We start from the raw sequence: 26,544 nt of genomic DNA on the forward strand, positions 1-26,544 counted from the left end.
GATAAGTAATCATACGGGGAACGGGACATTGCTCATGCAGGGCCTAACCTGTGGCTTTCCCTTCCTCAGAGTTTGAAAACCCAGATTTCAGTGACCACCTTCAAGGGCAACCTGAAAAAATACCCGTATAAGAGTGTTTTTTGATAGATATTGTTCAGATATGTATTATATGTAAATAGTTTTTGTTGTGCTCTGAAGCACCTTGAGCATCTAATCAAGAAAGAAAGTGCACTATACAAACTCAGGTATTATTATTATTAGTCAAATAATTGGTTGTGCATGCACACTTGACCAAGATTCCATAACACAAAGGTCAGCAATTAATTGTTCACTTGATTTTCACGATTGATTGTACATTTAGTCAATGCAATCAATTGTAAAGTTATTCTTCTATGATGGATGCTAAGCTATGTGTTACAGGCCCCAGGTATTTATTTTGCCTTTCATGTGAATTCACTCAATATGACTCGGTGATGGGTAGTCTTTAGTTTACAATTACGACCAGTCATGGTTTTGAGACAAGCAAAAAATCTTCTTTTTGTTGTTTTCACGGACTAAATTTCACAACTTACTGGCTGAATATGCAACATTGGATGAGCTTGATATGCCATGAATGGGGAATTCCATGGTTCCTTTTTTAGTCTCCAGGGCTCTTTGGGGCATTTCTGGGGCTAAATTGCCTCTAGCCCACATGCATTTTTTTTCTGTTTTGAGATGATGATGGTTTATCAAATGTCAATGATCTATGTCAATATTGAAAAAGGCTTAAGGATGGTATACATATGGATCACTGTAAAATCACTGTAAAGAATGTGCAGCTAATCTATAGAGACACAATTATTAAATGTGTATGTGCTGGAAAATTGTTCATTATCATTTATCAATGAAATCATCTATCGGGTGATTTCATGAAGTATGTATGGTTGACTCCATATAAGAGGGAGCTCCCTGAAATTATATGTCTGTATTTTCTAGTTCATGAATATGAAAAGATTTCTAATTAGTATGGATTTTAGTAGTTTCTGAAGTGAAGTAGAATTGAAAAGTTCATTATTATGGAAGCTGCCCAAGTGTGAATGCAAAATAGTACGATTATTATTACGTTGGTCTCCCCATCAGCTTTCGCTAACAGTTACGCCGGACATCAAGACTCTGCCGCCCTCTCAGCCTCTCCAGTGGTGGATTATCGCCCTTGCCGTTATCGGTGGCCTCATCCTTCTCATCCTCCTTATCATCCTCCTATGGAAGGTAAGATTATTATTCAATGAAGCAATCAGAACGTTAGGGTATATTAAGGTTCACCAACATGGATATGAATATATGGGACACAATGAGAACAGAATAGATGGGATTTTAAGGTATGTAAAGATTCACCAACATAATTATGAATAAGTGGGACACAGGAGGAGATGAGGGGGAAATGGGGTTATGGACTGATTTGATTACAGTGTATGTATTTGTCTGTTCTTACTTGGAAAGAAAAAAAATGAAAGAGGTTGGGAAAAATAAGAACACTCAGAAACACAATTATTTGGATTAATGAATGCATCATGATTGAATACATCCCATTACATATTTCTCATTAACATTCCATTCTCTTGCTATGGGGTAGAGGATTACAGTCAATCATAGATGCTCATATTTATTATCAATCATAATCCTATTCTTTACTAACAATCAGTCTTTACCTCTCTGAGATACAGCTATCATTTCAAGTTTCTTTCAATTCAGATGACTATCAAAATTTTTATCATTCATTTTGCTTTATTCTCTCATAGTTCATTTCATGCATTCCATTTAATTCAGCTGCCTTTTACATGTATATCATTCAGTTAGATTAGTTTACAATACATGAATATATAAATTATGGTAGTGATAATAAAACTAGTTGTAGATTAATGCATAACATGATTAGATCTCCATGCTTATAATATATCTGCTTTCTTTCATCAAATAATAATCAGTTGCTATCTTCATGTCATAATATGTAGCCGTTGTATGATAATGTCATAATTGGAGATATTGTATAGGTTGCAAATAAAATTGTAAATTATGCAAACACATGCATATCATTACCAAGTTTGAGAATCTACAATCAAAATGTAATACAGCTTTGAGGATTATGTGTATTTCCCCCCCCCCCCATTAACTCTGTTTTCAAAATTTTACTCTTTTGTATTCATGTGAACACAGTTTAATTATTAGCCTTGGTTCAATTTTTAGGCCTCTGCCCACCAAAAGTGGTCACCAAAAAGCATTTATTTACTTTTTTCTGATTCATAAACATAAAACTCGAGAAAAGATTAAAAGATGACAGTGATCCAATTATGTATTATCTGTTTTAACGTTACCTTAAATCCATTGCTCTCCTTATGTTAACAATAATTTTCATGATTTTAACAACCTTTAATATGCTCTGTGGAAGGTCATAGTTCACATGAATAGATAAAGGCATACCTTTGTAGATTTTTTATGGGGAATTCCGACATCAAAAAGGTCCTTGACCAGAAATAGGTGTTGTATATCATACAATGAGGAGTATATTTTATGACAAACAGGAGTAATATACATGAAAAGGAACCTTCAGATATTGCCTCGAATGCAACGCTCAAAGGTCATAGATGGTGGGACAGTTTGTTAGCTGTGCCCCAGTGATGCAACTTACAATAGATATATGCTGTGCTTCTATCAAAGTCTGGTGTCAGCAAAAAATTATCCACTCCCCATGGAAGTCAACAACAGTATGCCTATAACAAATATAATATGACACCTAGATAGATCCTTGTCATTTGATTGTCTGTTTGATATCGATAATTCAGCCCATTTTACAATGATGTCACGATCTATGCAATTTTCGATCCATTCATCGTGCAATTTTGGATCCATACAATTTTGTCCATTAAATGCATGCACCAAGACCGCAGGCACCACAAATAAAACACTCATGTTTGCAACGAGCGTGTTGTATATACACGATTATCAACAGACTAAACTTGCGCTGCATGGCATACTTTGCATAAAAATTCATAAATTTCAAATGAAAAGGGATCTCTTTTTAGGTGTCATATACATGTAAATCAAATATTGAATTTTTTTCATTTGTGCAATGGACAGAATACTTCATTCAGTGAAAGATGAAATAATGATCCATTCTCAACTTGGCTATGCCTTTTTGAATGGATCATTTCATCTTTCTCTCCATTGCACTCATGAATATTCATTATTTATATAGTATTAAACCAGTTTTAGTGATCCCCTGTTCACAAAGACCACATATGTTGCCTTGCATTCTATTTCTCATTAGAATATTGTTCTAAAGTACACCTGAGGAGCATTTCACAAAAAAAAATTGTCAGTGATTTACACTGACTAATTTGCTCTCGGCCAATCAGATGCAAGGATTTCAGTAGCTTATAACAAATATATGGTGAAAATCACCAACTGTTAGTTTCATGAAATGGGTCCACTTTTCTTAACTTACTTCAGTGGTCTTTTAGACAGGTCTCACCACATAGCAGGTCTCATCATATAGCCTAAGTTGCTAGAAATTTGTCTGTTATCTTGGGGCACATTTAGTCTCCTCATTTGAGTGAAGTTAATACTTGTATTCCTTTATGACAGCAACAATATGAATAATATTTTACTGATTTACTTTATGGCTTGTATACACATATTTCACTTTTTTTTGTCATCTAACTGCATATATCTTATTTTACGGCATGGTGCATTTGTCATTGCCGCACCGTTTTATTCACTCATCTAGTGCGGATTTTTCGCGCGACCCGGAACGAACGGAGGTGGACCAGTGCGTAAACGATACGGTTTAACACCTTTAATGCATCTTGTTTCTATATTAACTTTTAATCCGTCGTGTGGTGACAGTTTGTGCCTGTTTTTACTGTATGTGTCACTTATAATTGTAAGACTGTCGCAGTAGATTTCTGATGTTGAATGTTATTACTGTCTCAATTCATTGATAGACTTGAATGTCTTCTTGTAAGTTTTTGGTAGAATTGTATCGTATAATGTCTTCATTTTTATTCCTTATCACTTTTCACATCTTAATCATCCTCTTTCATATTCGTTCTCACCCTCTTTGTCTCGCTTCTCCAACTGTAAAAATATCTCCCCTATTTCTTTCTCTATCTATTTTTCTCTTTATTAAATATATCTGTAGAGCTCTCAGTCTATCTCCTTATCTGACACTCCATAGTCTTGCTAATATTTATTATATCCATTTACTCATTTTGTATTCAGTACTTCTCGTTTGTAGTTCTTTTCCTTCTCACAGTGTATGTCATTCCAATCTACATCATTCTTCCATTACCTGTCCATGAAGCATCCATTACCATTTTTTTCTGAATCTACATGTATTTCACCTTGTTTTATGTACCAACATTCGTATTCAGTGTAACTTACATTTATCTTTAAGCTCTACATGTCTTGAAAAGTACAGGTTTTGTTTGGGCGTTTCTTCAAAATCTATCCATTGCATAAATATTTTCAAAAGACACAAACTCATACATTGTGCCCTTACACATTATTCTAACTGCACACACATTTACTGTTTGTGGTTTTTATATTAGGGATAAAATATTCTACACATACGCATTAAACACATTTACAGTTTACGACTTTACACTGTTACCTAGACAACCTGAGATTTGATACACAACTTCTTTGACATGGTTATTAACAAAAAATAGTTTATGGAGAAGCAGCTGTGCTGTACTGCCTTTTATCTAAAATTACACAACTACAGTGGTATATTCATTATGCTCCCCCCCCCAAAAAAAAAAGCAAAAAAAACACACATATATTAAGAAAAGTTATGATTTTTAATCTTCATTTAATTCTTTAAAAAATTCAGGCTTATTGATACAAAATACATTTACAGTGTACACTGACACATTCATCTTTTTCCATTTCTTTATATTTTTGTATCACAATATGTTTATCAAAACATATTATTAGGCCTATTTGATTCTCAAGGATATCTTATCCTGTAACTTAAGCAATTTAAATGTCATATTGTAATGTATAGTTTTGTACCTTCATAGTGACTTTCATGGATGTAATGTAAGGAATGAATATTGTTTATTAAAAATTCTAGTTTTCTACTTTCATGCCATTTTTAATTCTTAGGAAAGAATCTCACTTATTCCTGGTTGTTTTTATAATTTATAAGAAATCCAGAATGTTTTGCTACATACACCTATTGAAGACATTTCCTTTCTTTTTTCTGAGAAAAATCATCTCCATTATCCTGTTAAAACTTTTGGAAGTTTGCTTGAAAGATTATAGATTATGCAACTCATGAAAGTAGGAACCTAGCATTGATTTGCTAAGTGGGGAATCAATTTGCAGTGAGAAATAAGTTTAGCAAGGAAACTAGAGATGTGGTTGGCTTACTGTGATCAAATTGTAATAATACATGTACAAGTGGACTGAGGTGATAAAAGGAAGTGCAGTTTCCAAAGGCTGGCAAATAAAAGTTTTCGCTTCTTTTGTCAATGTTGGGATTTAGGGGCATTTTTAATCTTTACTTTGTTCTTTTTTTTTCTTTCTAAAATGCTGTCTTATGTTTTGCTTTAACTTGGTCTTCAAAGTTCTTTTTTCTTCTCTCTACTGTCTGCCTCTCCCCCTCTTTCCCTATGTATGGGCCCTCTTTATTGTTCTTTGTCTTTATTATTTCTAAATATCTTCACCTCTTTCAGTCTCTCAATCTTTTTTTTTCTCTTTTTCATCACCCATCTTTATCTGTTTCTTTTTTATTGAAAACTTCATTTCTGTATATATTTTTCAAAATTTAAGAAAAAGATATCTTCTTTTGCAGGCATGTAAGGAATGGCTTAATATAATTTGGGCTTATTCTTTGCAGACTCATGTGACAATTTTATTTTTTCTTTTCAATAAAATTTGAAAAACTCAATTGAAAAACTTCTTTTATCATCTACATATATATATAAAAAATGTAGTTATTGGAGCCATTGTATAAGTCTCATTCTTTAAATCAAGTTGTATACGAATTAACAAAAAAATTTCATATTTATTCAAGAACATTACATCTAGTTCTTCAGTAAAAGATACACTTGATCTAGCATATTAAAAAATAAAAATAGATTTGTTTTTGTTTATTGATGGCTTTCAGATGATAGGGTAAACTGAATCCTTTAGCATTTGGTTTCTTGCACAATAAACGAATTTCATGAACTACACATGGACGATCACATTAATCATTTGCTGTTCATTACTTCAGAAAGATAACATCAGCTGTGCAATTAATTCTAATTGTAAATGGGCAAAGTGTGCTCATCAATTGTATTTATTGTCTGTATGTTATTGTGTTACTGGATTTGGTTGCTTCATGCTTCACTTGAACCCTGTTTCATAAAAGATGTTTCAATCAATTTTATTTTTATAATTGACTGTATCTCTATGGATAGCAGGGCTCAAATCTATGCAATGAATCAATACCATGAGTTTTAAAATTGGTGTTTTCAACAAGGAAATGATAATTGCAATCAATAACTCCTTTATTTCAAGTATATCATGTACTCTGTACTTGATACCTTACTACTGATAGTCACAGGATATCTGCTTCGCCTTTTATTGCAATTTTTTTCTTTTCTTCAAGCTATTTTTCAAGTTTCAGTTGCAGGTTTCATCTTAGAGGTTGACTTTATGCTCTTTGCCCCCATGTATTGATATTTGTGTATGGTCAAAACAATACTTCCTTATTGTTTTCTCTGATTTTACTGCATGTGAAAGAGCAAAGTGTTGTGTCATATTGTTATGATTTCAGCATTTCAAGATTGTTGTTTTTATTCTTATATTTTGGAATTTGCTATTGATATGTTTTTCCTTGTTTGACATAATAATTGAGGTAGATGATTTTATTTTGCATTAACAATTGACATGGTGGATTTCGGAGATCAAATGCCGTAATTTCGCCCGGACAATCATCTTTTTTTAAGTTTATTTCTAATTTTATTGAACATTACATAGATGTATAATTGCACCAATTTGTTTAAGCCTGTATAATCTTGTAATTGTAAGGACCCTTTGTATGATATTCCAAAGTCAAGAAGGTAATTCAGGGTTTGGTTAAATTTATTTTCATCACAAAAACAGAATGAAACTCATCCACAGTTATTTTTTGTTTGAATCATTATGATTGAGCCAATTAGGTAAAATTATAGTTGCATATGCTATAACACCCCCCTCCCCATCTCTAAATTTTTGTGCATTGGAATTTCACTTTTTATGGTACTGCTCAGTTGAATTCAAGACACATTTTCTGTTATTTCATCACTTACATTTGTTTGGTTTGGTGAAGGTTTAATAATTGGGAATATGTGGTAACTAAGTCTGCCTTTTTTTGCATATTTCCTCTTCTATAATTCTGAAACTAATGGCAACATTACACATTGCATTGGGGCTTTAAGAGGGATTTATAACCTTGCACCAAGTGTTAGTTTTAAACTTCTAACAAACAAGCTAGTATGTATGTAGTGAAAAACCACTAGACTAGCTCTGGCACTAACGCTCATCTTTCTTTTGTGTTTTAATGAACCTGGTACAGTGTGGATTCTTCGAGCGCAAGACTGGATACAAGTACGCAACGGTTACGCAGCAACAAGCCTCGGGCAAGGCCAAAACCGAGAAGACTGCATACTACGACGACATGTATTATTAATGCTCAAGAAACAATACATTTGTCATGTAGTCCTTTAGGGAACAGATCATGTGGCAATTTGCAATATGTTCATTCTATCATAAAATCATATCTTGCAAAGCCTTATCGATTAGGTGCTAAAAGAGAGAGAGAGGGAGAGAGATATCTATGGATGGAAAAAGATATTGAATTTTGTCTTCATGTTGTACAGATAAATAAAAAAGTTGGCTCTCTTGTTTAACTCCAAGATGAGATTTAGCTGTCTGATACCTTTCAATTGTCTGTTTGAAAACAGATGTAAAAACAGGCTTGTAGGATATACAATCGCTTTAGAAATCTGTTTAGATATTACTAGATATGAAATGTAACTACAGCAAAAGATGAATCATGAAAGGTAAAGAATGCTATCGGGCAAATTCATAAAATAATCATAATTTTTGTATGTCCGACCACCATTTTACTACACTTTTACCCCACTTTACAAACTGCTCAAGCCAGGATGTTAAAGCATTACAGCTTTTCATGTAAAAAGCAGAGACAATTGTTTTGGGAAGGTTCGACATTAAGAGGTTCGGACGTACATATTATATGGAGTTGCCCTATTGAATAATTGGGCTTGCCAGAATGTTTGGGCTTGCCACACATCACCTTGTTGTAAAAAGTGTTTCTGTGATTTCATGAGTTAGGGCTAGCCAGTTTACAAATATTAGAATAATGAGTTCGTTAACGGTAGTATCAGGTCTTTGATATCAGTGGAATGAATGTCCATGTAGAATTAAAAGATAAAACAAATTTTACAATTAAACTCATACAGATTGTGCAGATATTGGTCACAAATTAGCTTTATTTATATTGTAACAAAACATTTTAATATGTAATAAAAAAAGAAGATATTCAAAATAAAAAAATCTGCACATCCGCAAAGTACCAGTACCCATTTTTCTTTTTTGTGATCTCAAATTACTGATACTACCTTCAAAATGTGAATTTTAGTATGAATGAGAGTACATTATCATGTCAATCAGGTAGTTGCGGGCTGTCTTTTTCTTTGAAGATTTTGGTATCTGTATTTATTTTGGCATTTTTGTTGATTTCTTTTCTTCTTGATCTCAGAAAAAAATAATTTAGAGAACAATTGATTCTCTTTGAAGAAAATATTCAAAAAATGAAATAATTTTATAGAAATTGTAAATATTAGATAATCTAAAGATTGTTTTTCAAGCATGGATATTATTATTGCTGTTTTATAATTACCTTTTAGTTTTAATTACTCTGACAACTCTTTACTCTTTAGACCTTTCAGAAAATCAATGTAAATATTAAGCAAAAATGCTTCTGCATCGTAATATCAAAGTAAAAAAAGGAACATTTAAACTTTTTGGATTTTCTTCGCCATTGTACGCTTTCTCCCCCCGACAACTTCAGTACTGTCATTAAACTTTAATCACCATTGTAGCGTGCATAGCTCCACGCCTAAGCATTTAGGTAGGGCCAACATGCACAAACGTTGAAGGTGGATCCCACTTTTCAGTTTGAATTGTTGGAGGTCTAACATCTCTTCTAATAAAGGAAAAATGAAACTAAGTGATGCATTATTGCAGTTTCATAACAGAAATCTTTTTCTGCTTGTCTGTGATTGTAAATGTTAGATCTCAAACATAAAGTTGGTGCTATTACTTATGGAAAAACACATTGCTTTTGCATTTGTTATTATTATTTGCTGTAGATGTGCTTCTATTTGTAAAGTGTACGACAGCTTTTAAGGAAAATACTATTTGACATGTTTTAGAGTATTGTATTTTCTTTTTCTGCCATAATTGAGGAATATTTGCTAATTAAAAATATGTTTAAATGTTTGTAACTAAAAACTTTTCATTGGTGGAAAAAAAACTTTCTTGGAATTGGAATGTAATCTTGATTTGGCCTAGATACTCTTTCACAGATTTAGCAATATTCCTTTGAGTACAGAATTGATCATAGCTTGCCTTTTATATGTTACCCTTTTTATCTCTCCATCATGTTGATTTTAAAAAAAAATGGTATATAAAGATTGATTTATTATGCATGGATTTGATATTTTCTCCTTTGAGTAATTTATTTTCATCTAGTAATTGGACTGGAGTGTTTTACATTATTTTTCTATTTTCTAAATCCAAATTCATATTTCAATAATTATTACTTTTGAGCATCCATGTCAGGTCTTTTGTATGTATATTGAAATTGCAATTTCCCAAACAGAAACCAAATAGTGTGTCCTCTGTTTTCTTGTCTTCCTTTTTAAACAATATCACCCCCTTTGTGTTTAACCAACTTTGTTTCTTTGTGTAATAATTAGCTCCATGGTGTAATATACAGTAAATTAGACATCTGTGAGAGAAATATTAGTAACCACTTTTGATAAGATGACCCTATCATTTTAGTGGTATTCTCTTTTCAGAATACTACCCTATGTCCAGTTTTATTCAAAAAAATGTGTGTACTCTTGTAGGATATAGTCTGAAATTCTTCAAATGTGCTTTAAGTACTATTTTTCAGTTATATCTAAGTTCTAACTGATAAAGTACTCATTCTAATTACATGTATACAAGTTTGTAAATTATTGTTATAAATGCGCTGTACTTCCGTATATTCATGTACTCCTATTTATTTGTAAGGCTTTGTATTGTATAACTGAATTTAACTAATCCTCTCCACTGTATGTACCATGATACAATTCCAACAGTTTATTCTTAAGTCTGCCTGGAATACCTGAATTTATTTTATAATAAATTATATACCCTGATCTAACATTTAGATATATAAGTTCTCTCTTGAGAATATTGGGGTGATCCTGATACCATTTATTTCATTAGTAGCTCAACACGGTATACATGAAGGAGGTCTGCATAGATTCAAACCTTTCTGATTTTGCTGGAAAGCTCCTGGAAATTAATCCCAACTCCTTTCCTTATGATCACCATTCTTATTGAAACTTCTTCTTCTCTAGATGATTAGATCAATTGAGACAGAAAAGGCCACAAAGGCAATATGGAGATTTCCCATCCACAGTAAACTATCTGAACCTTGCAGTAATTGTTTAAACAGTGAAAACAAGTGCTTAACTTTCAATATCTAATCTTCAATAAATTAAACATGATTGTTTAAATGGTTAAACAAATACTGCAAGGGTTATATAGTACACAGTGTTGTATAAAATCTTAAACAGCATTTTTACTGTGCATTGCTTCTGAATAATGGCTTTCTACCAGTGATGACTATAATTCTGATCAAAATACAATTCACTCATTCCGTCACTGCTTTAAAAGGTTTATAAAGCTTCAATCAAGAGTGTATATATTTACCAGACCATTATGAACATGTTTGAGATGTACAGTGGGGTGGATTAGAATTCTTGCTTTGCACAGGAGTGTACTTATGCCCATTCATAGTGCATATGGGCATAACTACATTTCTTGCATTCGCCAATGTTTTGTATTGATGTGTGTATAATAGCTGAACATATTTACTTGTACTGTGTTGTAAAAACACCTTTTACAGATTTGCATTTCCAATGTGAGATGTAAAAAGTGTATATGAACATGTTTGTTCACTGAACTACTCACAGAGGCTATGCAAAGTACTTTGCAAGCCCTGTACAATGAAATTTACGTCATTTAAATGAAATTTACAGTACTTTTTGAAAGTGGTGTTATTTTGTTGGATTTAAAATTACCTTTGTAATTTGAAGTATGAAAAGTAACACACTCATGTTTACTACAGCAAATATAGTGCTTAAAACTAATGCATTTAATAAATTTAATCGCACCAATTACCTATGATTGACAAGATACATCTTTATTTTCTTTCTGCCATTATCATTGAGATATTACTCCTAATTCTACTTTTCTTCTTTTCTTTTGAAGTGATGAAATGGACAGTTTAAATAATGTGATGATTTAAATCCAGTTGAAACTGTTGTTGATGGCAATCCAAAGGATTTATTTTGATCAATCTCTTGAGGGTGTTTTAGACATTTTAAGCCATGATTTCACTCTGAAATCATCCTTGCTGTGACTCTACCAAGTTGAGAATTTTACTCCTGTATCTAATCTAATCAAAACCATTGGAGAAACAAATCCAAAAGGAGTGATTTTGATCACAGTTTTAAAAGAGTGAGTTCTGAGCAATGATTTCACTCTGAAATTAATCCTTTCTGTGACTCAACCAAGTTCAGGTTCACTCCTGTATTTCTACAGGCAAATAATCTTCATTCTAACATTAGGCTGCGTGCAACAAAGCCATTGTCACTATTGATAATGCATTGCACTTATGACCTTCTATGAAGCAGCTATTAAAATTGTCCATTAATTTTATACAAGATCTTTTATGTGTTTATGAGAGACATATCCATTAGTGCTTCATTCAGAATAAGAAAGAAAGAATGAAACCTCGATGAACAGCCCCAGAAGAGCTTCCATTAAACACCTTTCAACTTTTCTCATTCACAAGAACTCAAGACATTACCCACAAGCCTATCTGGCACATGCTTTTATCAAATTTAGTATCTTGATCAATATCTGGTGAACAAAAGAAAAAATGGGAACGAAATAGACAAAAAAAGTCTTTAAGATCGAAGGGAAATTATGTTTACTTGGTGCTTCTTTTGTGGAAAGCTTTTGCGTGTCTAGCTATTGCAAGAAGGCGCTTAATTCTTATCAATGGCAATAAAGACACATCTCCCAGGAAGCTGACATATGCTTTGAGTTCTCAGAGCTAAATGATACTATGCGACGTTATATCAAGTGAAGTTGATTTTATATTCTCATCGTGTCTACCAAGTATGTTCTTCCAACATTTGTTCATGTTTAGAGGACATAATAGATTGTATGCCTTGTCTGATAATGTAAATCATGTTGTAATTATACTGATCATTGAGAAAATCATCTTAATCTGTTTCTTTTTCAATGTCTTTTTTTGTGAAAATGCAACCCATCCTGTTTTTGTACTTTGCAATATATAGTACTGTGTTTAAATTAAAATTTGTGAAATTGCAGTTGTTGTTTTCTGTCATTGTTTTGTTGTAGTAATGGTTATAACACTGAATGGATTATGCTAGAAAGCTGGAAACCTGAGCTCTCGGGGAGATTTGCCCCCAAAATACAAGCATAAGAATAGCCCTAAGTGAGTGAAGAATGAAAAATAAACTAGGGTACTAAAAATAGAACATTATTTTTCAGCATTTTCATGAACGTATTTGAGTGGCTGATTCTGAAAGAACTCAACATAAATTATACAATTTAACATGGATCTGTTCTTGGTTGCCAGAGGGTATGCGCCAAATCATGAATAGTTCATCAAGCATGTCAAGCCCAATGAAATCGGTGTTAATCTGTCTTAATTCAGAAATGTTTAGAACCAGGCCAATGTACACTGAATAATTTCTGAAAAAGGGCAAAAGTGCCCCTAGAAGGTGCAAAATAGTTTATCATTAATACAACTAAAGTTATAGGCATTTATTTTGAAAAAAACCACTCTGAAAATAGACATTTTGAATAAAATTTGTGAGCTAACCACTTATTTTGATCATTTTTGTAAAACATGCCCAAGTACCTCCCAAAGGGGGGGGGGGAATAAAATTTACCATGAATCTCACCTCGCGTAGGGGCATTAACTGACAAAATGAAAAGCATTGGAAATATTACATATTTGAGCTAATCTTGGGTTATTTGCCCATTATAAACCCAAGCACCACTCAAAGGGGCAACACAAGGTTTTGAGATATTGAAAATCAATGAAATCTTTACATATTTTGAAAAAAAAAATCATGAGCCAACCACTTGTTGCTTTGCTCAGAAGCGAAATTTTAATATATGGTTTACCATCAATCTCAGTATACGAAGATACATAATTATAGCATGAGAGAAAATATTAAAATGCAAGCATTAACTTAAAGAAATGGAACTTAATAATTCCTTGGTTATTTTATTTGATTGACGTATCAAATTAAAGAGCAAATATGGAAGTTTTCCCTTTTGACATTCAAATACCGTCCGACAAGTGACTTTTTTATCCAAGCTTTACAAGGATATGTCACTTTTCACTATATTCATAATTAGATTTAACTATAAACCATCGATAATTCTCAGATTTGCTTTTCCTCGGACGCTCACACCATGTTCTACTCAGAAAAACACGCAATTTAGAACTGCAATGTTTATTCGGTCAGCAAATTTCCGAGATGATATTGCAACTCTCATAAGAGATCTTTTATATCATACGAGCAATTAGAGCGAAAGAGGGAAAACAGGCACTACTTTGTGAGGTAAAAGCATTTTATCATTAAAAAATACTCGTTCGCATAGTACAATAGAAATATTACGCCTATACATACATTCTATAGCTTAGATTGTCAGAATTTGCTTGCTTTTTTATTCAAAGTGCATTCACTATCCTGTTTCTGCCATCCCTCATTACATGTGCAAGTCGAGCTATGAGTACAAATGCATGTTTTGGGTACGAGTGTTATATTTCATTTTACGGAAATACGCGGTATATTGCACACTATGTTACAAACATAAAAAGGAGATGCATATACTCTGTCATCCAAATTAATCTAAATTCAATTCAGTTGATATTTTGCCACATTTACACATGATAATGCATACATTATTTTCAAGCCATTTTCAAATTACATGAAATTCATAAAGCTGAGCTGGCATGTTGTAGGCCCCTTGTTATCACGTGATGTGAGTATATAGTAAAATGAATTATAAAAATACAAGATCAATCATTGAATGCGAGACATACGCAAATACACATACAGTATGATAATACACAATAAAGAAATATTAACAAAGGACATAGAAAACTTATGTAAGGAATAGAGTTACAACATATCATTGCTTTGCTTAAATATTTTGCACCTGACCTCGCTTCATGCCAACCTCCATATTATACCAAGATCGGAAATCTCTCCCCAAAGGTAGGGGGAACCAGCGGGTGGAAAATTTACAAGCCAAAAAAGAAAGAAAAAAAAAGTTTGGTAATTTCTACCAAAATAATTTGACCAGCAAAAAAAAAAAGCTATCACCCAACCAAAATGTAAGGTCATCTCGTCCAAAATGGATGTTTTATTTCGAGTTTGAATGATGTGTTTCTTTTCATCATAAAAGACCTAAAATAGTAGGGGGGTATTTGATATTGTGCCCCCCCATACTATTTTGGGTAGGGCCGGGACGTGTCCCCCATGGGATTTTCGCCCATGTATATTATACCAACGGAAAATGATATTTTCGGCATTTCGGTGATGACACCATCATGTGGTGTTGATGGTGGTAAGGTTGACAGTAGTAACGGTAATGAGTAGCACGCCCACCGGAAGGAATTCTGGTGGGATGGGGGTAAACTCAATCTGCAACCCCTCCTCCACTAGGCTGATTGGGGCGCCCCCTACCCCTCCCACGCTATTGGCGCCTGTATGTTTTGTATGATGTTAATTGCACTGGGGTCCGTTGCAGAAAGATTTGCGTTTAAACGCAAGTCAAAATATCAATCGCAAATCCCAAATGCGCGCTGTTGATTGGTTGAAAATCAAGTTGCGCATGATTTTTAAAGTTGCGTTTGATTGCAACTCTTTCTGCAACGGGCCCCTGGACGATAGATGTGGGGAGTGTTTCATCAATGTTTTTGTCCGACAAGTTGTCAGATCTGACAGCTGTTCTCGATTTTTGATTGGCTGAGAGTGACTCGTTACGATGGTAACTGTCCAACAAAACAGGACATGTCGGACCTTCCATCCGACAATCCTTTCATAAAATGCTCCCCATGCTGATCGTTGCTTCAAGTGTATATGGGGTGGTGTGTGGTACATGGTAGAAGTGGTGTCGTTGGTGACAGTAATGACAGACGTGAAATGAACAGAATTTGGGTGATGTGAGATCATAAAGTTTTGGAGTAGGTGAGGAGCGAAATGGCGAATAATGAGTATACCCAACATTCTTAATTAGTCTGGTTAATATCAATAAGAATTATTTCTTTCACGTAAAGAGATTCGCTTCAGATACCGAATGTGGTTAATCAATCTGCAATTTTCGCATTTACTACGGGAAAAATGCAATCAAAATCACAATGGGGAGCTGGAGGGCTTTTGTCGGAAGTTGGTGGACTGGGACAGTAGATCATCTGAAGATTTGAACCGGACGAACAATTGCAAATATGTATTTGTCTAGAGTCAAGAGATTCCGATTCCGATGCTGTCCCGGTCCACCAAGTTTCGACCAAAGCCTCTCAGCTCTCCATTGTGATTTGACTTGCATTTTAGAAGGAATTGGTGCGTTGTAGAGAGTTTCCCCGCAGTAAATGCGAAAAGTCCGGATTGATTGCATGAAGACATCACAGAGACTATAGTTATAATAAGGCACCTGATCTGTAACAAATTTACCATCAGCCAATGAAATTGATGGATTTCAGGTAACTTTAAAGGTGTTATTGCAAATGTGTTATTATTACAAGTTTCATGAAATCGGGCCGCCTGCGGATTGGACCCGATTCGGAAAGAGTTGTGATCAAATGTAACTTCTAAAATTAAACGCAACTTTATCATCAACCAATCGAAAACGCGTATGCGGGACTTTTCAAATGGGCATGATTTTTTTCTGTAGTTGTTAGGATAATTACCTCTCTGTAACGGGCAAGGACCCAATTTCAATGAGCACGGGCATACTTTGAGAGGAGTTTCAAGAAAATAAATGTCAATTGTTAATTTGCTCTCGGGCAATTAGATGACAAGGAGTTGCAGATCCTGTCTGGGATGAAAATGTGAGTCACGAAAGAAACAGGGCAGTGCGGTGTCAACCTCGGCTGATGAATCTTTCACAATCCTGACTATACCCGACTCCTGAAGGCCTGGCCTTGCTGAACACGTTGGTCAGGTTGTAAATCACCCCAAGATCACCCTTTCTGTAGGGCTGGCAGTTACACACGCCATCACCTAAATTCTGATCATGCTATGCCTTCTTTCAGCCCCTCCTCAGTCATTGTCTTGACCTCATCGAACAAGTGCTTCACGTTCATTAGTGCAATATCTTTCATAGGAATATCATCTAAATACTTGAACCTACACTAGTGTGCTTAATTAGGTCTTCTGTCCTGCATGGGTATTCTTGTTTGGCCTACTGCATATTCGTGATGCGAATAGCACCCACGAAAGTGGCACCCTTCAACGAAGTCCATGAACATGTTCTTCAAGGCCTTTCGAAATTTCGGGTTCAGCGCTGCGTAGATGATGATATTAAATAACGAGTTGGTGAATCCAATAAGCAACAAATTACGATGCGTGACGCTGTAAATTTCTGACCTACTAATGACATAGACACTGCAGAAAAGAAAGTATAGCTGATCGGGCGTCCAGCATATGATGAAGACGACGATGACGGCGAAGAGGGTTGCGATCACCCGACGACGGACTCGAACCAGGCGTATACGTTGTGATTTTCGACGCCGAGACGGACGAATAAACAACGTTTTCCTTGTGCGTAGTTCCCAGATCGTCCGTAACTGGCAGATGACCATCACCGTTGCAGGAATAAAGTACCTGCAGGAGAAAATGAAAATCCCCAATATGATACCTTTGACACCAGATGGAAAAGTGGTGGTGCATTCTCCGTTTTCCTGCCCGATGATGAAAAAATGGTAGATGTCCAGAACAACGCTGAACACCCAGATCGAGCCGATAATCGCCAGTGTCCTTCTGGGGGTGAACGTACGCTCGAAAGCGTTTGGATGCAGGACGGCCACAAAGCGTTCGATGGAGATGCCCATTAAGGTCAGGACCGAAGCTTCAGTTGCAACAAGCGAGGTGAAAGGGATGTCGACGAAGGGACAGTACCCCGTAGGAATTGTTTTGATGCCTTTGAAGCTGTCGGCTATAGGGACCAGAATAGCTGATAGACAAATGGCCAAGTCCGCGAGTGCCAGGTTTGCGATCAGGGTATCTGTCGATGAGCGTTTTTGTTTGCGCCGGAGCAGGACCATCAACACCAGTGTGTTACCAAGTATACCGATAAATGCGAGTACTAGGAGCACCAAGTGCCACCACAGGATCTTTGAACTATCCCTTGGTCCTTCATCAAAGAGTGAATCATTCGTAAAGTTTGATATATTCACAATCTCTTCAAAGTCACCGCCCTCCATAGCGTCAACCGTATTATTCCTTAATGACATCATGATATTACCTTCCAAGTGATAGTATCCAGAAGAGACTCACAAAGACATCGTGTTGTACCTTGTCAAAAGTGAAGCCTTTGAAGAAATGTGATAATTTAGTCAATGAAGAATCACACATATTCTATCACAACCGTCAAGACAGATTTATTCTAGAGAAGTGCACATCAAAGTTTTTGAAGGGTGTTTGGAAATCAATCATGTCAATAGAGAAACTATAAACAGGAAAGGTTGTTTCATTCGGTGATCGAATCAATAACTTCTCAAACAAATAACAGACACGCATATCATCTTGCGGGAAGTGAAACTGGATTTTAAAACGCAAAACAAGAATATTACATACAATTCCCGATAATTTAATTTCCTTGCCTTGTTTTCCCCGTCTCGAATAATAACTAATTTAAATATTGAGGAATTCTTTTTGAAGTTGAAAGGCAGAACAAGTTTTGTAAACAATTCCTGCAATTTTGCAAGAGTATATTATATTGCATTGCAAACATATTGGCTCGTATTCTGAAGTCGGGTTTAACTTCAACTCAGGTTCAAAGTTGTGGTTTAAGTATGGATAGCCAATTGTTACATAAATCACTATGAGTAGAGATATCATATTCCAGCTCATTTGGCTCTCAAATCATTCAAAATTGTCTAGGAAGTATAAATAGAGGATTGTCTTCACCATTGAAGAATCAGGAAAGAGCACAGTAAATATAAGAAACATTTAACTAAATAAAAATTTTGACACTTTTGGCTTCCCATAATTTTAGCAGAGAGTTAGAACATGGTTTAAGTAAAACCTGACTTCAGAATACGGGACAATGAGGCCGTGATATTAATGTATAAGTTCATTGTTTAAAACGATTTACATATCACAAACAAAACTTCTAACAATGATTTTACAAGAGCAACGATAACAGAACTGGTTTGGGGATTCAAAAGAGGAAGATGATACGTGACTCCTAGAAAATGAACAAAGAAAATAATTGCCGCGAAATATTAAATACCTTGTCTTTCTTCACAGCTAAAGTTACTAAATCGTTTTCTATATTGTTTTTAACCATCTAGTTAAACACCCTCTTTTGTTATTTTTTTTTATTATACTTTTGCTCTTCTGTTCAGTACTTTTTGTTACCCTTTATTTACTTTGTTATTACGACTTTATTTGTATGGTTTTGTTCTGTTTTGTTTTGTTTGTTTCAAAGCATATAGGCCTGATGACTGGATAAAGGCCCGCGGCCGAAAGCTATCTAAAATAAATGAGACATAATTATACGATTGAAAGCTATGTCTAGCGTCCATTCCTGAATTCTTTTACGTCTACATAATTATGTTGTGCAAATCAAGTGCCCTCGTCCTTTATAGAGGTTAAAGGTCAAGTCCACTCTAGAAAATGTTGATTTGAATAAATGGAGAAAAATCAAACAAGCATCATGCTGAAAATTTCACAGAAATCGGATGTAAAATAAGAAAGTTATGACATTGTGATTTTTTTTCTTATTTTTCAAAAAACAGTTATATGCACAACTCAGTGATATGCAAATGAGAGAGTCGATGTAATGCTTGTCCCTCACTATTTCTGTTGTTTGTGTTTATTGTTCGAATTATACAAAATTTCATTTTTTACAGATTTGACAATAAGGACCAACTTGACTGAACCATATAGTATTAAACAATGCTAATTCCACGTGTTCAGGGAGGAATTAATCGTTGTTTCGCTTGAAAATGAGCAAAAATAGAATTTTTCAGTTTTCATATAATGAACTAGAAAGAAATAGTGAGTGGGTGATGTAATTAGTTTCCTCATTTGCATACCAACAAGGATGTGCATATACCTGTTTTGTGAAATTAAGCAAAATTTTAAAATGCCATAACTTTCTTATTTTACATCCAATTCAATTTTCAGTGTTATGCTTGGAATTTTTTCTTTCTATGCGAATCAGCTTTTAGTGGGGTAGGCCTGTCCTTTAAACAAGAACAGGATAAAGTAGAATAAGAATAAAAATATGGATAATGAACACATCTGCCATAATCCTGTTCGGCACGCACCCTCACACGATTTTGCAATGCCAATTTCCATTTATCTTTCGTCGCCTCGGTGAAGCGGGAACGTGTGCTTTGCGATGTTACATAAGAAACATGAAACGTGTGCATTCAAACTGACAGCGCTTCCATTTTGATGAGGAATAGCGTTGAATATTGAGTATAATGGGTCGGCCCATTAAAATCTCATGCGGTTTTATACAAGTATGCTAAGTGGTCTTGATGGCTAAATGCATGTTTGTATGATCTGGGAAAAATTTAATAGAAGTACTTGTCCTAATGGTTTATCCGACAAAGTTCTGATAAATACTATAGTCGGACGCTTTTGCCGCTCAGCTAAGGAAGTAACCCCCCCCCGGGGGATGGGGTATATCTTCTCCACTTTTTTGAGAGGGTGAATAGCATGTATAATAGTCTCAACACTTTTCAAGATTAAAAAGAAACATATATTTTTTAAACATTAAATGGTTAATACTAATGTTGATGTGTCGATTCATCTTTAAATGCACACAAAAGTGCTAAAATTTGCCCTTTTTTGCATTCTAAAAATCCAATATCTTTCACGTAATCTTTTCTTACAAGAGTTTGGCCTTGAGAAATCCCTACGTTTCATATCTTATTGCAAAGTTTATATCTACTGCACCATGGGAATATGGTTATAATAAGTCCATTCATGAATATGTGATTCTAACGAGTTCTAAACATGATTATAGGGGGGGGGGGCATATCCTTTGGAAGCGGGGGAAATTTGTACAAACAACATTTGGCCTATCGTATTCCACAAGTTAAGTGTACGATGAGTCATTAATGACATTGATCAAATCAGTGCCGTTGATGAATCACTCTTTACCATTTTATCAACTTATATATGGGGACTTTAAATCACATTGATTAACATAATGTAATAAATATTCTACGATGAATTTTGCTCAAAATTTTGAGTGTTGCATCATCCCCGAATATAATCTTTAAGATTATTCGAAATCCTTCCTTTTCATATTCATCATTACAATATCTACAATGTTTTGGGAAGTTTATATTGTGACATGTGATATGGCCTGTGATCATTCGATATGGCACCCTTACTCCCGATAATCATGATCACTTTTTCATTCTCATTTTACCTTTAACCAGTAAGCAAATGAGTTTTATCGAACGAATCTCGACTTTTTAATTCCTATTTGCTCTTTTTATCTATTTCTTGTTACTTTCGTCTAGAAAGTTAACGTTGTTAAAAATTCGTATCATCCTCTGAAATTAACGCATACTATTTTAAATGACCGAAGCAACATTTTTCAAGGCTCGCTTACTACGCTCACTCGCCGCAATTTTTCCCATAATTAAACCCGTTGACAGACGATTTGGTCGTCATTCTGTCTACCAACTAAGGAAAATTTGCTCACTGGCATTACTATACACTGTAAAAATAATACTGGGTAAAAATTTAACAACCACGAGCATGACGAGGGTAATTATCTGTCCAACCAATTTGAAGCAGTATTTAAGCAATGCAGGAAGCATATTATCCATAAGGTTAAACGATAAGCAGCAATTATATTACTTTAAAATGGGCAAAATTTTCATCACACTGGATAAATAAAAAAAATCTCAAAAGAAATGCCCAATGTTTGTTGGACACATAATTACCTCAATGGAGCACTTTTACCCAATATTTTAGAGTGTTCAGTAGTTTATATCACAACAGATCCATAACAATATAGCCATCGAAAACAAATCACGAGAGGCCTTTAATAGAAAGATAAACGTATTATATACACGGTTATATACCCATGTATGAATAACCCTTCCTGTGGGGGGTGTCTCCCAAATTTTTTATTACTATCATACCCCCCCCCTGCTCAGACCGGATTTACGCCAGTGCGCTCAGCCAATCAAAATTCAGGAAAGATGTCAGGGGCCCGTTGCAGAAAGAGTTCAAAGAGTTGCAATCAAACGCAACTAAAAAAATCTTGCGTAACTTGATTTTTAGCAAATGAAGTGCCCGTATTTGGGACTTGCGATTGATATTATGACTTGCGTTTAAACGTAACTCTTTCTGCCACAGGCCCAAAATCAATCGCAAGTCCCGAATGCGCCCTATTGATTGTTTTAACATCAAGTTACGGATGATTTTTAGAGTTGCAATTGATTGCAACTCTTTCTGCAACGGGCCCCTGATCTGATAACTTGTCGGATTACAAATATTAATGAATTATGAATAGGCCTACCTGACTAAACGAATGAATAAATAAAAACATGAATAAAATGTGAAATAAGATAATTAGGTAAATCAATCAAAAGAAAACGAACATATAAATGATTTAACAAATGATTGAATAAATGAAAATTGATCAGAAATAGAAGTTGAAATAAAAAAAAACAGAAATCGAAAGATTTGACATTATCTTGGGCTATGCAAGGATCTTTTTTTTTTATTTTCATCATTTAATTTACAAGATTTATTCGTTAACTTGATTCAAGTTGTCTAGTTTTCAAATTTCAAGTTTATTTTTATATTTCATATTTCCATCATTAAATGCATACACAAATACAAATACAAATACGAATAAGATATAATTGCAAATCGACTGCAGATAAATTATAAGAATTGTACACCAGTAATAACAAAATTTTGTATAGAAATAATGTTTTATACTCAGAAAATGTTCAGTTCTTTAATAGTAATATAACATTCAAGTACAATTTTCACTAGGATGCTACTGATTCTAGGGTGTGGTTGATTATTGGGAATCAAACGATTTTCCAAATTAATGTTGAATGTTTGTTCATGGTAGACATAATTACATCAAGTCATTTTATGTCATGGTTTGGCGACCATTAAGTAAAGTCAAATACTCAGAGTCACGGCTTAAATGTGGTTGATATAGAATGAGACATGCATTTATAGAGGGAACATTATTACAAAATTGTATGTTTATGCCTTCATTATTGTATGTATTCACAATGCATGGCGTATTAATGAGCCCATCGTTTGAAGGCAGTGGCGTACCGTGGGTCACGGCATGGGGGGGGGGGGCACCAGCAAAATTTTTGAGTCACTTAGTGAGCGCGTGAAGCACGCTCAGTTGCCAGGTATAGTGACCTAATAGGGACAGTGCCATTAAACGGTTATGTATCTCACTGATCAAATAATGCGAACGCGAAGCGCGAGCTGATATTTTTTATATTCAGACCTAAGAGTGACATTGTACGCAAATTTTGTTATCATGATACGTACCTGGCTCGCTAAACAAACAATATTGACCCCAAACAAGGACATTTTAAGGACTATATTTTAGGAATCCATTAAGAGTAGGGGAGACCGGGGTTAGTTGGAACATGGGGTAAGTTGAAACATTCTAATTATCTTTAAAGCCTGTAAAATAAATTTATGCAATACTGCCCTCAATCTATTGCTATTAATAATACAACAGTATAGAAGTATTATTGCAATAAATTGAGGGCAGTATTGCATAAATTTATTTCACAAGCTTTAAAGAAAATTACAATGTTTCAACTTACCCCATGTTCCAACTAACCCCGGTCTCCCCTATACATATCTCAGTCTCACCATAGTCATCTAATGCGGGTGCCAAGCGCTTGCTGATCTTGTTAGAATTACATCTAAACACATGAAGCACTCTTTGTGGTCATTGTAATCATGATTATCTCACTAAACAATAATTGCGATCGCGAAGCGTGAGCCGAAAATTTAGAAAATTCAGATCTGAAGAGGGGCAATCTAAGGCTTGTTTGTAGGAATTCACTAGAACCATATGTATTACGTTAACTAAACGATGCGAGCGCGAAGCGCGAGCTGAAAATTTTTGATATTCAGATCAGAAAAGGGACATTTTAAGGAGTGATTTTAGGTATTCATGAAGAGCAGACATATCTCACCAATCCACTAATGCGAACGCAAGCACGGAAAGGAAATTTTTTATATTAAGACCCTATCACTTTACTTCACTTTATCAATTTAAGTAGTCATGAAAAAGAAGCATATGTCACTTTATAAAACAATAATAATTCGAAGTGCGAGGAAATATATTTGGTGTATATTGACTTGATTGACAACGTCAGGTCTCTCAAATATACTTGAAAACTATAGTGTTCCGAAAAAATATTTAATCTATTATATCTAGTTAAACAGACAATGCGAGCACTAATAACAATAAGTATGTAGGCCCTGAGCAAAATATGTTTCATAAAGTTATGAAAAAATGACAAAATTATAATAATGTATAACATTATATTGAACAATAATTCTGCTTTCCCACTACGTTTCTCGTCGTTTCTCCCTCTTTTTCTTCTTTCCCCCGTTTTTTTTGCCAGCCGATGGGGGGGGGGGGACGTGCCCCCATGCCCCCCGTAGTTACGCCACTGTTTGAAGGGGTTAAGCATATCCAAAACAAGTTCAAAAGATGCAAGCATTCCTCAAAACAATTTCAAAGAGCTTTTCAATCATTGATTTATTTTTCAGTTTGTATTTTTCTTTCATGTGAAAGCCAGTTATTATTTACTTTAAGTTTGTTTCTAGTCGGTAGTCGTTAGAGCGGGATTTTCGTATTCGGTGACTTAGGTTCGTTTCCCAATCGGTGCACTAGTGCCCTTTGGTAAGACTTTTGACTCCTCATTACCAGGTCCCTCGGAGAAGACCTTAAGCCGTTGGTCCTCTGGTTGCTTGCTTACAAGCATTCATGCCTTCTTAGCAATCAGGTAAAAATTACTACCAAACATGTACAAAATAATTACAATCTTCATCATTAGATTAAGAATCACCATAATCATTGGGTTAGATAGTAGCATGTCTTAGGAGAAAAGGCCCTCTGAACGATTTTCAAATAAAGGGTTACTGAAGGTTTGTTCAGGGGTTACTGTCAGAAAAAAATTGCAAGCATAGAAAATAAATAAGTAAGCAAATAAAGGTTATTGGTCCCATATCTCCGTCATCTGGGAGCAATAACCTCCCCCCTTTTTTGGGAGGGGGGGGGGTGCTGCCTATTTGCCTACGTTTCCTTGCAGAAAATGTTTGCATATCCACGACCCCATCCCAATTGTTCGCCCATTTTGTCCATTCTAAGGAGCGGATGAAAACGGATAGAGCTTACCTGAAATTTTGCCTTTTCGCTGTATTCGTTATGAATATGTTTTGTGTCCGTCGGCCAGTGGGACCAGGCCTTTAAATTTTGCATTGATCGAGCAAATAGAGAAGGGGGAGAAGATGTCGAATGATAAAGGGAGATTAATTCGATTAATCCTTTCATGTTTACTTGTGGTGGCAAGGCAAGACAAGTTCATAACCTAAACCATATTTCAAATACAACGTGTCTGGATGGGTGAGTCAGACTCACACGACGAAACGAGATAGGTGTCATATAAAGTATGATATTGGTTTAGCCCGTTTGGTACGAGACTGTCTGAAAAGTGGACCAACTGTATTTTGACCAACCGTATTTGCTTGGTCTAATGCTTGTACACCGAGCGAACATAAACCATAGGAAAAGCGGGGTAAGTTGAGCATTAGTCTGCAGGCACAGACCCTGATTGGAACTTTGATCAACAATTGTGCCTCCACGCAAAGACTAGCACATACAAAACTTGCTGTTAGCCTTCAGTACACAAGGCATGAGTAGGCTGCACATTCAGACCCTTAACTCGAGTGAAGGGATTGGCCAGCAGACTAGTTGAGCATTGGGGCAAGTTGAGCCACCACCCCAGGCCAATAATGAGTCAGACATTATTGGGGTGTCATGTATTGGTGACCCATTACATAACCCTTAACCCCACCACATTGTTTTCAACTTTGAAAAAAAAGGTACTTTTAGAGGGAAAAATACAAATTTCAGCAAAAAATAAATAAAAAAGGGTGTGATATAGATCAGTGCTTATTACCCACACACGTCATTAAATATAATAAAGAAATAACAATATTGTTAGTCCAGGTATGAATTCTCATTCTTGTCATAGTCTTTTACAAGGTTGGATGCACAAGAAATGTGGGGATGTGAAAATATCGCATGGAGTTCGGACTTCGAACATGGTGCAAGTTGAGCCATGGTAATTCTTATGGTAAAGTATAATAATTACAAAAAAAACCTTAAAAAGCCGTTGATATGCAGGCAGAAAGGGGCATTATTTTCACATAACAGTTCTTTTGTTATTAGAGGATGTTGGTAGTTATAGAGAATCAGCAAGTGAAAAGAATTTAAATAAACATGCGGGTTCTTCCACATACATATGCCCCTACTTAGTTTTTGTGGCTCAACTTACCCCAGAAGGTGGCACAACTTACCCCACGGATGGGGCAAGTTGAGCCATTTGACATCGTCTTTTTCAAAGGTCAAAATGACTTTCAGTGTAGGGGTTGTTATATACAGGTGAAAAATATCTCCCAAGAATCAAATTTAACATGTTTAAAGGCAAGATACTTATTTCTACAATATTATTAGTCATATCAATTCTAACATGCAGAAAGTGTCACAACTTATCCCGCCTTCCCCTACAGCAGCGCTTCTCAACATTTTTTTTCACTCGAGGACCACTTTGACTCCCAGATTTTTTCGAGGCACACCTCCCAATATTTTAAGAAAGCGATATGACTACTTGTCTCGACTCAAAGATAGACA

At 35.0% G+C, this 26,544-nt stretch overlaps 2 protein-coding genes across 3 annotated transcripts in view; one reads left to right on the plus strand and one right to left on the minus strand.

The window, feature by feature from the left end:
* LOC121426346 (integrin alpha-6-like) overlaps positions 1–9,705 on the plus strand; it is a 58,740-nt gene extending 49,035 nt beyond the window's left edge. Inside the window, exons 25-27 of one of the 2 annotated variants that reach the window (XM_041622617.1) lie at positions 1,120–1,248; positions 3,764–3,805; positions 7,586–9,705. In XM_041622617.1, the coding sequence (XP_041478551.1) occupies positions 1,120–1,248; positions 3,764–3,805; positions 7,586–7,699 (285 nt within the window). In that variant the 3' untranslated portion in view covers positions 7,700–9,705. The remainder of the gene's footprint in view (positions 1–1,119; positions 1,249–3,763; positions 3,806–7,585) is intronic. The other variant, XM_041622619.1, reaches the window with a different exon arrangement.
* A 6,666-nt stretch (positions 9,706–16,371) lies between these two features.
* LOC121426848 (neuromedin-U receptor 2-like) lies at positions 16,372–18,155 on the minus strand. The gene has a single exon (XM_041623247.1). The coding sequence runs from the start codon at positions 17,879–17,881 to the stop codon at positions 16,787–16,789; it is 1,095 nt and encodes a 364-aa protein (XP_041479181.1). The 5' UTR covers positions 17,882–18,155; the 3' UTR covers positions 16,372–16,786.
* Between the last annotated feature and the right edge of the window lie 8,389 nt (positions 18,156–26,544).

Source organism: Lytechinus variegatus, chromosome 13 (assembly GCF_018143015.1).
Source record: "Lytechinus variegatus isolate NC3 chromosome 13, Lvar_3.0, whole genome shotgun sequence".
NCBI lineage: Eukaryota > Metazoa > Echinodermata > Echinoidea > Temnopleuroida > Toxopneustidae > Lytechinus > Lytechinus variegatus.

Excerpts from the sequence above, each read along its gene's own strand:
- LOC121426848 (XM_041623247.1), bottom strand. The coding sequence starts at position 17,881 with ATGATGTCATTAAGGAATAATACGGTTGACGCTATGGAGGGCGGTGAC.